Consider the following 14,124-nt stretch of genomic DNA (forward strand, 5'->3'; position numbering starts at 1 on the left):
AATAACACAACAAAGTGGTTGTATAGTGTAGTGGTTATCACCTTCGGTTTTGATCCGGATAACCCCGGTTCGAATCCGGGTACGACCTTTTTTTGGTGATTTTGACCAATTTCTCGTTTTTTTTTGCTTTAAATCAGCTAATTATGATCTCAAATTAATATTTTTTGATATTTGTTGAATACTGTTTCTCTGTGCTTCATTTTCCAGTATTTGATCTCTCTTTATGGCATTTTTGTTCTGTTGACGTAGCTGATTGATGGATAATTATCGAGCGCATATAAATTTGACTGGTCGCGGAAAACTTATCTCTATACGCTAGCTGGCTCTGAGTTCAACAACGTCATGGATTTGGTATATAATTAATTAAGGATGGATTATAGTTATTTCATCAAATCTTTAGCTGATATTATAACGCTGTACATACGTGGTAAATTGATATACTAATTATATTATAGATTACAATTATATAACAATTCTTAACTCTAAGAAAGTTTATGACAATAATTTATATATACATAACGACATTAAAAACACAAAGAATAGTTAGAGATAAATATCTATATGATAATCTCCCAAACTATTAAAAAAACCAAAATTAAATCAAAAAATTGAAAACAAATATTAATTAAAATTAATGCAAAATGAATGAATGAATAATATTAAACGCTTTAAAAGTTCTTAAGCAACATAAGCCCAAAATTTTTCCCATAAATTTTTTGGAGGTTCATCTTCCCAAACAATAGCATCAATTTCTCTTCTATCAGTATCAATATCAACATCTTCAGTCTTTAATAATAATGGACCTCTAAAGAAAATAAATTGGAAAAACATCCATAATGCAACAAATAAAATGACTGAAACATAAGCAGTAAAGAAATCTTCAACATGGAATCCACCAATAAAAGCAGGGAACCCATTAATGAAAATAATAACAATAACGAAAAATGCAGCATAATAAGCAGCCCATGGCATGAAATGTGCCTTATATGGTAATTCATCTCTTGAAATTCCACGTTTAGCTAAAGTATGCATGAATCTAATATGAGATAATGAAATAAATAACCATGCGAATAAACCAGCAATAGCAGTGATGTTTAATAACCAATCAAACACGGTGGATGCACCACTTGAAATTGCCATGAATCCTAAAAACCCAAATGCAGAAATCATCAAGACACTAACGTATGGAACACCATGTTTTGAAGTGATTTTAAACCATTTTGGTGCTAATCCGTTTTGTGCTAATGAATACAAGATACGTGAACCGATATAGACATTTGAATTACCAGCTGAAATAATTGTAAGTAAAACAACAGCATTGAAAATATCTGGTAAGATTGGTGTACCTGAGTTTTGAATTGCAATGATAAAAGGTGATGAAGAAACATAAGAATCTGTTGAAGTAAATTTTGGATCATTATAAGGAACTAATAAACCAACAAAGAATAATGAAAGAACATAAAAGAATAAAATTCTGAAAAAAACTTTGTTGATAGCTTTTGGTACAGTTCTTCTTGGATTCTTGGATTCACCTGCAGAAATACCAGTTAATTCAGTACCTTGATAAGTGAACGCAGCATTAACTAAAGAAGAAACCCAACCCAAGAATTTACCCTTTGCAGTACCTGGGAATAAATAACCTGGACCCCAAGCACCTGGATTTCTCCAATATCTAAAACCAATTGGACCATGTTTACCACCACCAACAACCATGATGAATGAATAAATAATGAAACCAACAATTGCCATAATTTTAACACTTGCAACCCAAAATTCCACTTCACCATAAAATTTAACAGGAAACATATTTGAAGAAACTAAAATAACCCAAAATATAGCAATCCAAGCTGCTAATGGGACAGCATCTGTCCAATATTGAATAATTTGACCCACAATTGATAATTCCAAGGCAAAAGTTATACACCATGTAAAACAATACATATAACCATTTGCAACACCTAAAGCTGGTGATAAAAATCTTTGAGTGAAAACGGTAAATGATGAAGTAACAGGTATAAAAGTAGCCATTTCACCTAAAGATTGTGTAACAGAATAAGCAATAGTAGCCATAAAAAGATAAGCAATTAATGAATTAACAGGACCAGCTTGAGAAATTGGAGTTGAAATACCAATAAATAACCCAGTACCAATAGTACCACCAAGGGCAATCATAGTGACATGACGAGGTTTTAAAGATCTTTTAACTTGAGTTTCCTTGACGGCACCTTCTGATTCTGATAAGTTTAATTCTTCATGATCATCACTTATATTTGTTAATTTAACATCATTCTTCATATCATGAGAAGTTTGATCTTTTGATGATGAGCCATTTTCTAAGTCTTTTAATTCAAAAGACATTGTGTGTGATTATAGATTTATATGAGAAATGGTTGGATTGATTTGAATGGATATGGAGATTTGGATGTATATATATATGAAATCTTTTGATGATATTCTTTAATCAATAGTTGATCTAAAAGTAACGACTGATTTAACTCAGCGGTATTTGATCTTATTCGCTTATTAAAACTGCGATAAAATGAAATATCTCCACACCAAAGTAAGTTTGATGATTGATGATCCTTGAATTGATGATCTTTGAAAAGAAATGAATTGATAATAGTAATAATTAAATGATCTTTGTTTGTTTGTTGTGCAGTTGAAACAGTTTATATAAAAGCAGTTTTGATGAGTCGAAAATTTTTGATAGTGGAAATAGAAAAAAAAATTTAAAATTTACGCACACGCCGTTTACAGATTGCAGCATGACATATAATAAACAACCATATATCATAAGAGTATAGTATAATGGGGTATAAAGGTATAAAGGAGTTGTTTAATGGAGATTTAAGGATGATATCTTATCTTATCACAATTCAGCGCACATATTATCATTTCAAAGCACTTCATTTGACCTAGTTTTAGGTGTGGGAGTGCTAATTGTGATGTTGTACCCTAAGTACTAGTTATAGCGTAGAAAAGGTCTTTAAGTACTGGTATTAGCGACAAGGGCACCAGTTAAACCACAAAACAACTGGTAACACGCCGTTTTTGCAATTTGATTATTGTAGAATCTAGGGATCTTTTACAAATTGAATGGTGTTATATTAAGCGAATAGTTGTTTTATACTCATGATGAGTTGATGATGATTATACCATCATCTTAAATTCAAACTTCATCAACAGTCACAATTTAACGCTGAAATATACTCTTCAAGCTCATGAATTCTCTCAGTGAGGATGGGTACCAGTGAAGTGAATCTCAGCGATATCACTATGTTTGCCTTGCAGTCTGGTTGGTTGATGGTGAATGCCTAAACGGCATTAAGTATAGTCTGAGAGGCATATATAATAACCTGGAAATCTCCTAGTACTCTATTCAGACCAACTGATAACGTATAAACAAAGTAGTCGATCTTACTGATAACAATATAAATTAAAACAAATTGGCTGCTTTTCATGTTTAACTTGTTATACAGCTTACTAGTTAGCTTTTCTTTAAGTTTAAGTTTCTTTTGGGATATGAAATTTTGACATTTTCAAGCAGAGTGGGAAGATAGGATGGAGTACAGAAAATCATTAAAGTACAACCACAACAACTTGAAAGTTAACACTATTGAAACTATGAGTAGAATGTCACACTACTCTTCAATCACCAGACCCTAAACTCTCACAGTCTTCAACTTCACTCTCTTAGTCTCTTCCTATGAATCTTCTCAGTCTTCTCCCTTCTCAGTAATTTCCTTTAAAAGTTCACTGTTCGCGACCCAAAAAGAAAGCCGTTTAAAAATTTAAATTTCTTTTTCTCGAGTGGCACATTTTTTATTTCAAGGACATCTCGAGACTTTTAAATTTGAGTATTTTGAGTTGAAAGAACTACAATTGTTTACTTAAAGTGGATAGATAAAAGATCGTATATGGTTAATTGAATACTTGGACAAGTTTATCATACATAACTACATAACCAGTCAATTCAATTCCAATTACATTCAATAAAGGGGTTGTTATATACTTAATTATAGAAGGTATAGAGTTGGTGAAGTTTGCGCGCACTTATACATACATTTTTTAAGAAAAGTAAAGTTTTTATTTCACCGTTTTACGGATCCCACCAATTTAAAACTTTTTTTTCAATCGAGTCATACAATTAAATATATTCATTCATTCTTATAAAACTAATCAATAATCATCAATATCATATCTAGTCAAATACCATCCATCACACATACACACATAACTCACAATGTCATTTGATAAATATCAAGATGTTGAAAAATCTATACCATTAAATGATGATATAGATCAAATAACACATCGTTCAATTCCAATAGATGATTATAATAGTTCTTCATCACCAAAAGAAAAATATGAAGCTGATGATATAGATCATGGTCATGTTAAAGAAACTCAAGTTAAAAGAGCTTTAAAACCTCGTCATGTTTCAATGATTGCCCTTGGTGGTACTATTGGCACTGGGTTATACGTTGGGATTGGTACTCCTTTATCATATGCCGGTCCTGTTAATGCTCTTATTGCTTATCTTTTCATGGGTAGTATTGTTTATCTTGTTACTCAATCATTAGGTGAAATGGCTACATTTATCCCAGTTACTTCTGCATTCACTGTTTTTAATGCAAGATTTTTATCACCAGCTTTAGGTGTTGCAAATGGTTATATGTATTGGTTTAATTGGGCAACTACTTATGCAGTGGAAATTTCAGTTATTGGACAAGTTATTGAATATTGGACTGATGCAGTTCCATTAGGTGCTTGGATTGCAATTTCTTGGTTTATAACAACAGTGGCAAATTTCTTCCCTGTTAAAGTTTATGGTGAAGTTGAATTTTGGGTTGCATTTTTAAAAGTTGTTGCAATTGTTGGATTTATCCTTTATGCATTCATTATGGTTTGTGGTGCTGGTGATATGGGTCCTGTTGGTTTCAGATATTGGAGAAATCCAGGTCCTTGGGGTCCAGGTATCTTGGTTGATAATGTTTCCACTGGTAGATTCTTAGGTTGGATTTCTTCTTTAATTAATGCTGCTTTTACTTATCAAGGTACAGAATTAGTTGCAATTTCTGCAGGTGAATCTAAAAATCCAAGAAGAACTGTGCCAAAAGCTATCAATAAAGTTTTTTTCAGAATTTTATTCTTTTATATCCTTTCATTATTCTTTGTTGGTTTATTAGTTCCATATAATGAACCACGTTTAAGTTCTGATGAATCAGTCATTGCTTCATCACCATTCATCATTGCCATTGAAAATTCAGGTACACCAGTTTTAAACCATTTATTTAATGCAGTTATCGTTATTACTGTTCTTTCAGCTGCTAATTCAAATGTTTATGTTGGTTCACGTATTCTTTATGGTTTAGGTATCGCAGGTAAAGCACCAAAACAATTCACATATGTTACAAAACAAGGTGTTCCATATCTTGGTGTTATTTGTACTTCAGTTATGGGATTCTTAGCATTTATGGTTTTATCAGATAATGCAAATGTTGGATTCAATTGGTTAATTAATATCTCTACAATTGCAGGATTATTTGCATGGTTCTTTATTTCATTATGTCATATTAGATTTATGCAATGTTTAAGAAGTCGTGGTATTTCAAGAGATGATTTACCTTTCAAAGCTCATTTCATGCCATGGGGTGCTTATTATGCATCAATTTGTATTGGTATTATTATATTAATTCAAGGTTATGATTCTTTTTTCAATTTCACTGCAACTAAATTCTTTACAGCTTATGTTTCAGTTATTTTAATGTTTGTTCTTTGGATTGTTTGTCAATTGATTTATAGAGGTCCATTATTTTTACCTTTAGATCAAATTGATATTGATACTGATAGAAGAGAAATTGATGCTATTGTTTGGGAAGATGAATTACCAAAAAATATTTGGGAAAAATTTTGGTTAGCTGTTGCTTAAACCCTTTGATAATAGAAGTAAAAAAGTTTATGTTTTGGTTTTAATATAATGTATAATAGTTATAATATTTAATTTAGAAGTCATATATATCATAATAATAATAATGAGTTGATGTCGTGCATAGAAAAATTTTCAAGTGTAGTTATTATAGCCAAAATGTACGATCTAGTGCTGTCTATATACAATACAGAGAAATCTATTATAACATAGGTCTTCACACATTAATGATCTCACCCACCAGGATAAGTTGAAATTCACAAATAGTACAACAATCGAAATATAAGAAAGAAACAATCAAAATTCTACAAATATATGACATTAGACCCAGATAATTTACTAGAAATTTTATATAAACATAAATTCAATTTAAATTTTACAATAGAAAACCCATTTAAATTTTGATTATAAAATTTAAGCAGATTCTTCTTTGAACAAAGCGTCTCTCTTTTCAGCAACTCTTTGTTGTCTTCTTTCTCTAGCAGAACGGTTCTTAGCTCTTCTAGCTTCAGCTTCATCTTTCAAAGCTTTTTCACGAGCAGCTTCAGCTTTAGCGGTAATGATATGTTCAACTAAAGCACGTTTATGTTTAAAAGTGTTACCTTTAGCAGATTTGTATAAAGTGTGGTATAAATGTTTATCAATTTTACCAGCATCTCTGTATTTAGCTAATAATCTTCTTAAAACACGTAATCTTCTAATCCAAATAACTTGAGATGGGAAACGAGCTTCTTTAGTACCTTTTCTTTTACCGTAACCAGTGTGACGACCAGCTTTTCTAGATTCGGCTAAACGACGAGCTGAAGCTCTTGAATGAACACGAACTGGTTTTTTAACAATGGTACCATTTTTGTATAATTTTCTAATGGCTTGACGAGAGTTAGCTTGAGCAATTTCTTCAGTTTCATTTGGATCTAACCAAATTTTTCTTTTACCAACACCAACAACAGATGCGGCAAGACGCTTTTGAGTTCTAAGGTTAGCCCTATTGGAATTTGTTAGTATATTAGTTCTTTTTAATGAAAGGTATATATAGATTTATACTGTGGAATCTTTTTCATTGAAATCTTTTGAATGAAAATTTATTGTATGACACTTATGTTTAATATATGGATATATTTGTTTTCAAATTACTAGTTGATCCATCTTCCACTTGATACTATCATTCAATATTGATTGTTATTGATCTTTTAATTCATTGATTCATGATACTTTTGTTTCTTTCAATAATCTTCTATATATAAAATCCCCCTTTTGATTTAAATAAAATTTCAAATTTAACAACAACGAAAACTAAATCTTATAGATTCTATTTCTTGTCCATCTATGAATCTCTATTCCACAGTACATCTCCTTATTATAATCTTCATCATCACTCACATTTTTGATATTGATTATACCTTTGTATTGCTATCTTAACAAAATAGTCAAAATATAACTTTTATTAATTTTGAATTTTTTTTCTATAGCTTGGACAAACCACACAATATTGGAAATTTCGCACTCAAAGCTACTAACAAAAAAAAATTCTTATTATGGATTATGTCATCCCCCTCCCACCAAAGCGTTGAATTTCGCGAAGGGGGAATTTGTTTTTGTTTATGTTTTTGTGAGATTTTGTGTTGCGAAGACCAGGTGGTGTGTGGGTGGTGTATTTAGTTGTGACTGGTGATATTTGTCACATCTGGACATCACTTAGGGCATATATCAGATGACTTTTGATAACGCTTCATGTGACTTTCATGAAGATAAAGCCCTCGATTACATCATCAGATTCTAAAATTTTCTTTTGTATAGAGATGAGATAAATAAATTAATAGTATTACACTATTTATCTTGATTTAGTATTCATTAATTATACGTTAAAACATGGGTTATTCATTACGTTCAAAGCAAAAATTAAGAGCTAAAGCTTTCAAAAGAGGTGGTGAATTTCAAAAAGCTGTTGATGAAAGAACAAAAAGATTACATGAAAAATCACAAGGTTAGTATAGATCAATATATTGTTAGTTTTAGTTTTTGAATACTAATTATTATTATAGAGGAACTTATTAAACAAAAGATAAAAGAACAAGAAGAAGCTAAAGCTAAGGGTGAAGAATCAAAAGAATCCAAAGATGAAGATGAAATGAATATTGATGAAGATAAAAAGAAAGTATCAACTTCAGGTTATAGAACTGCAAGACATCATGTTTATAAAAAAAATAATTCTAAAAAAAAAGGTAATAAAACTGCATTTAAAAATAGAAAATAGAATAATTAATCTTGGTTTTTAACTACTTGGATCTTATATGATCTTGTATATTATGAAATAAATTTGTATATTATTAATAAATTAACAATTTTGTATATTAATTGATATATTAAAATGTATGACATGTATGAAAATGTATGAAATGAATATGCAAATAATAGGTATTTTTAAATTAACTTGAAACCAATAAACCAAGACTAAACAAACTAAACAAAAAAACTAAAACTAAAACTAAGAACTGAAAACCAGAAAAACAAATAAATAAACCCACACCTTTTAAAACCAATAAATTTTAATTGATAATTTCACAATTTCATATTTTAGCTTCTTGATCTAATTTATATTTAGCAAATCCAGTACATTCATCAGTTTCAATATGTTCACTTAACCAAATATTATTATTTTCAAATTCTTTAAAACATCCAGCACATCTACCAGTGGAAGAATTTCTTTCATTTTTAGCAACACCAATTGGATAAATAAAATGAATACTTTTCAAATGAGCTTTAAAAGTATCCTTTCTTGAAAATTCTCCATTTAAATGATGACATTTTGATGATGATTCATTGAAAAAAGGACATTTAAAATCTTTTATAGAATCATGTTTTTTCAAATGACGTGATAAATATGATTTATTTTTGAATTGACGTTGACAAAATGGACATTTATGATAAGTTAATAAAGGTTTTGAAATTGAAGTTTTTGTAGTTAAATCACCTTTTGTATTAAAAGTTGATGTATAAAATTTATGAAATTGTTTTGATTGTTGTTCTAAATGAGATGGATGAGGTTGTAATGATAATGGTTGTTGTTGTTTTGAAGATTCATTTGAAATATCAACCTTTCTCATATAATCATGTTCAATATCACCACCAAATTCCTTAACTGAACCAACAGAAGATTCAACTTGATCATTACTGAAAACACTTGGAGTATAAGAATCTTCAGTTAAAGAACCATCTTCCAAATCATTCACAGTATTTTCATTTTCATTATTTTCATTATTCTCAAAATTATTAAAATCAATATCAAAATTAACATGATTTAAATTATTTAAATTATCATCAACTAATGGTACATAAGTATCCAAAAAACTAAAATCAATCTTGGAAATATCTTCATTCTTCACATCATTCAAATCACTATGATAAACTTGTTGTTGTGGATTAATAATTGGTTCTAAAGTACTATTTTCATTATTATTTGTTAATAATTGACGAAATACTGGATCCCTTAATAAATTATTCATTCTTTATATCTTGTATATCTTTGTATATCTTTGTAAATCTTCAAATGATCAATATCCGTAAATGTGGTATGCGCTTATCTATATCCCTAGCCTTAATGCTTGATATATTTGACACAATTAACCGTTATTGGGTATACGTTATTCTCTCCGTACGTTTAAATGGTGTTTTCTTTAATTTTTTTTTAGTGTCCTACTTTTTTTTGTTTTTATTTAAAAAAAATTCTCGAATTTACAAAAAATTAAAAAATGCTCATTTGAGAAAAAAGAAATGTTTTATTGTGATTATGTCAGAGATGCGTAATCACAATAACCATTTAAACTTGAATTTACTTGATATTTTACACTTTTGTTACACTTATTTCACATTTATTAAAGCATTATTCATTAGGGAGTGTATCTATTCATTACTATCATATTTCTATCTCTTCTTATTTCTTTATATCTATATCTATATCTCTTTAAACTCTTTTAACAATTTTATACAATTCTTTAAATCATCACAATTAATCATATCAACACCTATTTTCAATAAATCCATAGTTATCTCATCTCTTTGATTATTTTGATGATTTGGAATATCCCATATCCTTGTTTTGATCCCCATGGTTTGAGCCGTATGAAATTTATCTTCTAATATATCCAATTGTTCTTGGGTTAATCCATCATTATTTGGTTTAGATCTAATCAAATTTTTCAAAGATGATGATGTGAATATTGATAATTCATTATTATATTGTTTTTGGAATTCAGGGGAATCTAATTTAGAATCAATGAATGTATACCTTTTTTCTTGTGATTTAATTAATTCATAAGGAATATTACCACTTATATGAATAGTTAATGGACCAATTTCCCATTCCTTTGTTGTTGAGTCATAAAAAGTTAAATAATTTTTATCAATAAAAGGTTTTAATTGACTTAATACTTGATTAAAAGTTTCATTTGCATTAGTTTTAATATCAATAATTAAATTTAAAGTTTTTGATGAATTTTTTAAAACTCCATTGAATAAACCATTAGTTATATGTTGTTGATTTAATTCATCTAATAAAGTTTCTAAATTTGATAAATATAAAGAATCAAGTGTTTTATATTGAGATAATAATAATTTTTTATGACCAACGTATAATTCATTGGAGTTTATAGTTGGTAAATACCAAACATCAGCTTCAACTGAATTTATCCCCAATTCCAAGGCATTAAATAATGGGATTGATCTCCAATAATCATTATGGGAATGGATTGGATATGTTTCAGATGATGTTTCATTTGAATTTAAATGTGTTTTATAATTGATTAAATTATTCAGATTATTTGCCTTGAGGTTTTGTAATTGATTATTTGAATGTAAATAATCTTTCCAAAAGATTATTGGTTTTATTATTGGAGATGTTGATTTGATACTTATGATTATTGATATTATGAATAATATTATTAAGTTTAATCCCATTATTAAATATATGTAATTTGATTTTGATTTGGATGATGATGATGATGATTTTGAATTGAAAGTAACCAGATTTTTCAATCTTTGTAATCTTTGACAAGGGAAGCTAAAAGAAGATGAAGAAGAAGAATGTATAACTTCACTTTTAATTAACCCAATATTAGATTCTTCATCAGATGATTCAAATCCATTCAACTCATGTAACTCAATATTAATATCATTTTGTTTAAGATCTTGATCTTGATAAATATTTGAATTCCACATTATTAGTCAGAGATGTCCCAGATTGCACACCACGAAAGTTGAAACGTCAAATGATCAGCAACAATATAACTTCACAAAAGGATATCACCTGTATAAATATATCTAAGCTTCAACAAAAAACCGCTCAAGAGTCAAAACCGTTAAAACCTTTCCTTTATAATCAAAATTAATGGCTGCACGTATTACTAACTTCTAACCAAATAATGTACTATATGCGTACAAATCAGGTGCATTAAATTACCGGTTTTGTGGACTTTGAATATTAACGGCCGCTTTAACCAGTGATGGTATATCCAATACTATCCTTAAAGAGCTCATCATAATAATATATAGTAAATAATTATAAGGATGATATTTTAATGGCTCTGTATGTTTACTTATATGTCAAAGTTTAAAATTAATATTTTAGTTGATCAACACGTTGATTTCGCGTTTAAGAAAACGTTTTAGCACTAATTAATAATGGAACATGGTGCAAGGGAGGACTGATACGAGTAGAAGTATACTATGATTGTAAGAGTATGGGTTATAACTTATAAGAGTGAAGAGAGAGTGGTCTATTGTATTGTCTAATCTTTATGGGTGTCAGTTGTCAGTATTAAGCTCACGGGTATAGGACCGCGTACATAGTATAATATGGCTCACATAAATAACTCATACAACTCATAACCAACCAGTACAATCTATTATAGCTCACATGGGATTATGGGGGATGTAATTCATTTGTCATCTGTATAATAATAATATTCGTAATTATCATCCACCACTAAATATTTATTATTTATTAGCATTAACAGTACTTATTGTTACTATACATGATCGCTATACGAGTACTTAATCCTAGTACTGTGATTGGTTACGACTGTGGTGAGATAACTAATATAGCTATGTACGCCTTTTACCTCACTTATATCCTAATCTATTATCTCCAGTGTGTTTACTACTCTGTATATTACTCTGTTGATTATACTATACTCTATTACTATATCCATGTGTCTTTAATACCAGTTATCTATTTCCTTTCAAACGCAATCAATTAAAAAAAGATTTTCAATGCAAAAATAAAAAAGGTGACAAAATAAAAAACAATGAATTAAATATCAATGTTCCAATGTCAGGGTTCGAATGGAAGTATTCAACATCTGCCATTATTAACTATGCACATTTCACGTGTCACTAATCAAGGAAATTTGTAAACAATAAAATTCTCACTATATTATTTCAACATTCTCGTATATTTTTAATAATGAACTGATATAATAACTATCAATTGAAGTATCAAGTATCAACATCGATTGTTGCTTGTGTGGATATCAAGATAAACAATGGCTTCCCCTTATAAACCCACAACAAAGCAAACATTATTACCAAATTCAAATATTCATGAATTATTACCTGAAACCCATAATTTACCTTATGATTATGATGATGAAGATGATTTAAATATAGAAACTAAAAATTATCAACAAGATATTTATTCAAATCAACAACAACAGGTACCACATAGTACACTATCAAGACTACCAACACTTTATGAAGTTTTAAATAGAAAGACTCAACCACCAGTTGATCTTTGGAGTTTTTATATATTTATGAGAGATTATCAAAATTCTGTTGATTATTTAGATTTTTGGATTGATGTTATTACACATCTTAGACTTTGTAAAGATTATGTTAAAGGTCTTAGAGAAAGTTTATTATTAAGTGAAAAACATAAAAGTTCAAGTGGTGATGATCAAAAAAGAAATACTACATCATCATCAAATTATGAACAATTACAAGGACAAGGACAACAGGGAACACCAGGTCAACAACAAAGAACATCAGTTTCATCTTCATTGTTATTAGAAGCTTTATTAAGTGAAGGATTCTTAGATGATAATGATAATAAAAGAGTTTCATCTTTTTTACAAGGTAATGAATATATAAATACTTCAGATCCAAGAATTAATGCAATTTTAGGTATTAATACAATCCCCATTGAAGAAACCCAGGGTCAAGAACCAGAATTTGAAGAAGCTCCAATAATTCAATCCCAATCAAATATTCAACCTCAAACTCCATCAACCCCTAGATCTTCAAAATCTCCATTGTTAAATCAATATGAACCATTAACTTCACCTTCAAAGACTTATATTCGTGATTCACCAAAGAGAAATTCAGGTCAATCCTCAATAAACTTCCAGCAAAAGCAAACGATAACACCAAAAAGAAACTCCACAAGAATATTACCAGAAAATTTAGAAGCTTATACATCAAATATCAAGAATGGTAATATAACAAGATCAACATTAAAATCTTCATCAAAAAATTTATTAAACACATATTTCCAATCAAATTCATCACATAGATTAAACATACCAGATCGTATAATTCGTAAGATTAAACATGATGTTGAATTACAAGGTCGTGATGATCCTGAAGTGTTTGATGATGCTAAGAATTATGTTTATAATATAATGGAACGTGAATCATTTCCATTATTTTTACAACAGAATGCATTACATAATTTAAATAATAAATCTGTGTTGATTAGATTAATCTTGGGGTTGTTTTTGTTATTTGCAGGGTTTTGGATTAGTTATGTTTTGATTTTCATAAATATTAGACCTAAGTCCATAAGAGCAGTTATTATAGTCCCATTTTTATTAGGTGTTTATTTAGTTTTAACTTTTTTATATAAATTAGATCCTATTATGGTTTGGTTGGGGTTAAGTGATAATCAAGAATTATATCATCCAAAGATTCATGGTTCTAAAGGTTCCAATTTAAAGAAAAATTGGGTTAAGAATTTAAAAGAACCATTTATTAAAAAATTGTTGATTAAGAGATCTATTTGGATTGTTGGGTTAACTTTATTGATTTCTGCGGTTTTAAGTATTTTGTTTGGTTTGGTTCCAGGTCATAGATTATAACCTTTAACCGCCCTGTTTATATATGTTTTTTTTTTGGTGTTTTGAGTTTTTAGTTAGTGTTTTCTG

General features: G+C 29.0%; 6 protein-coding genes across 6 annotated transcripts; 2 read left to right on the forward strand and 4 right to left on the reverse strand.

The window, feature by feature from the left end:
* Window positions 1–678: 678 nt before the first annotated feature.
* Window positions 679–2,358, reverse strand: LYP1 (amino acid permease; the record flags this gene model as incomplete). Its single annotated transcript, XM_011276008.1, has 1 exon — window positions 679–2,358. One exon carries the CDS (start codon window positions 2,356–2,358, stop codon window positions 679–681), a length of 1,680 nt encoding a protein of 559 aa, XP_011274310.1.
* A 1,885-nt stretch (window positions 2,359–4,243) lies between these two features.
* CAN1 (amino acid permease) lies at window positions 4,244–5,932 on the forward strand (the record flags this gene model as incomplete). The annotated part of the gene is made up of 1 exon (XM_011276009.1): window positions 4,244–5,932. One exon carries the CDS (start codon window positions 4,244–4,246, stop codon window positions 5,930–5,932), a length of 1,689 nt encoding a protein of 562 aa, XP_011274311.1.
* A 411-nt stretch (window positions 5,933–6,343) lies between these two features.
* BN7_3344 (60S ribosomal protein eL19) lies at window positions 6,344–7,095 on the reverse strand (the record flags this gene model as incomplete). Its single annotated transcript, XM_011276010.1, has 2 exons — window positions 6,344–6,892; window positions 7,090–7,095. 2 exons carry the CDS (start codon window positions 7,093–7,095, stop codon window positions 6,344–6,346), a joined length of 555 nt encoding a protein of 184 aa, XP_011274312.1.
* Window positions 7,096–8,496: 1,401 nt separating this feature from the next.
* Window positions 8,497–9,432, reverse strand: BN7_3345 (C2H2-type zinc finger protein; the record flags this gene model as incomplete). Its single annotated transcript, XM_011276011.1, has 1 exon — window positions 8,497–9,432. The coding sequence occupies one exon, from the start codon at window positions 9,430–9,432 to the stop codon at window positions 8,497–8,499; it is 936 nt and encodes a 311-aa protein (XP_011274313.1).
* A 448-nt stretch (window positions 9,433–9,880) lies between these two features.
* BN7_3346 (uncharacterized protein) lies at window positions 9,881–11,143 on the reverse strand (the record flags this gene model as incomplete). The annotated part of the gene is made up of 1 exon (XM_011276012.1): window positions 9,881–11,143. The coding sequence occupies one exon, from the start codon at window positions 11,141–11,143 to the stop codon at window positions 9,881–9,883; it is 1,263 nt and encodes a 420-aa protein (XP_011274314.1).
* A 1,325-nt stretch (window positions 11,144–12,468) lies between these two features.
* Window positions 12,469–14,058, forward strand: RAX1 (Rax1p; the record flags this gene model as incomplete). Its single annotated transcript, XM_011276013.1, has 1 exon — window positions 12,469–14,058. One exon carries the CDS (start codon window positions 12,469–12,471, stop codon window positions 14,056–14,058), a length of 1,590 nt encoding a protein of 529 aa, XP_011274315.1.
* Window positions 14,059–14,124: the final 66 nt, after the last annotated feature.

Source organism: Wickerhamomyces ciferrii, contig 00090 (genome assembly GCF_000313485.1).
Source record: "Wickerhamomyces ciferrii WGS project CAIF00000000 data, strain NRRL Y-1031 F-60-10, contig 00090, whole genome shotgun sequence".
Classification (NCBI taxonomy): Eukaryota; Fungi; Ascomycota; class Saccharomycetes; order Phaffomycetales; family Wickerhamomycetaceae; genus Hansenula; species Hansenula ciferrii.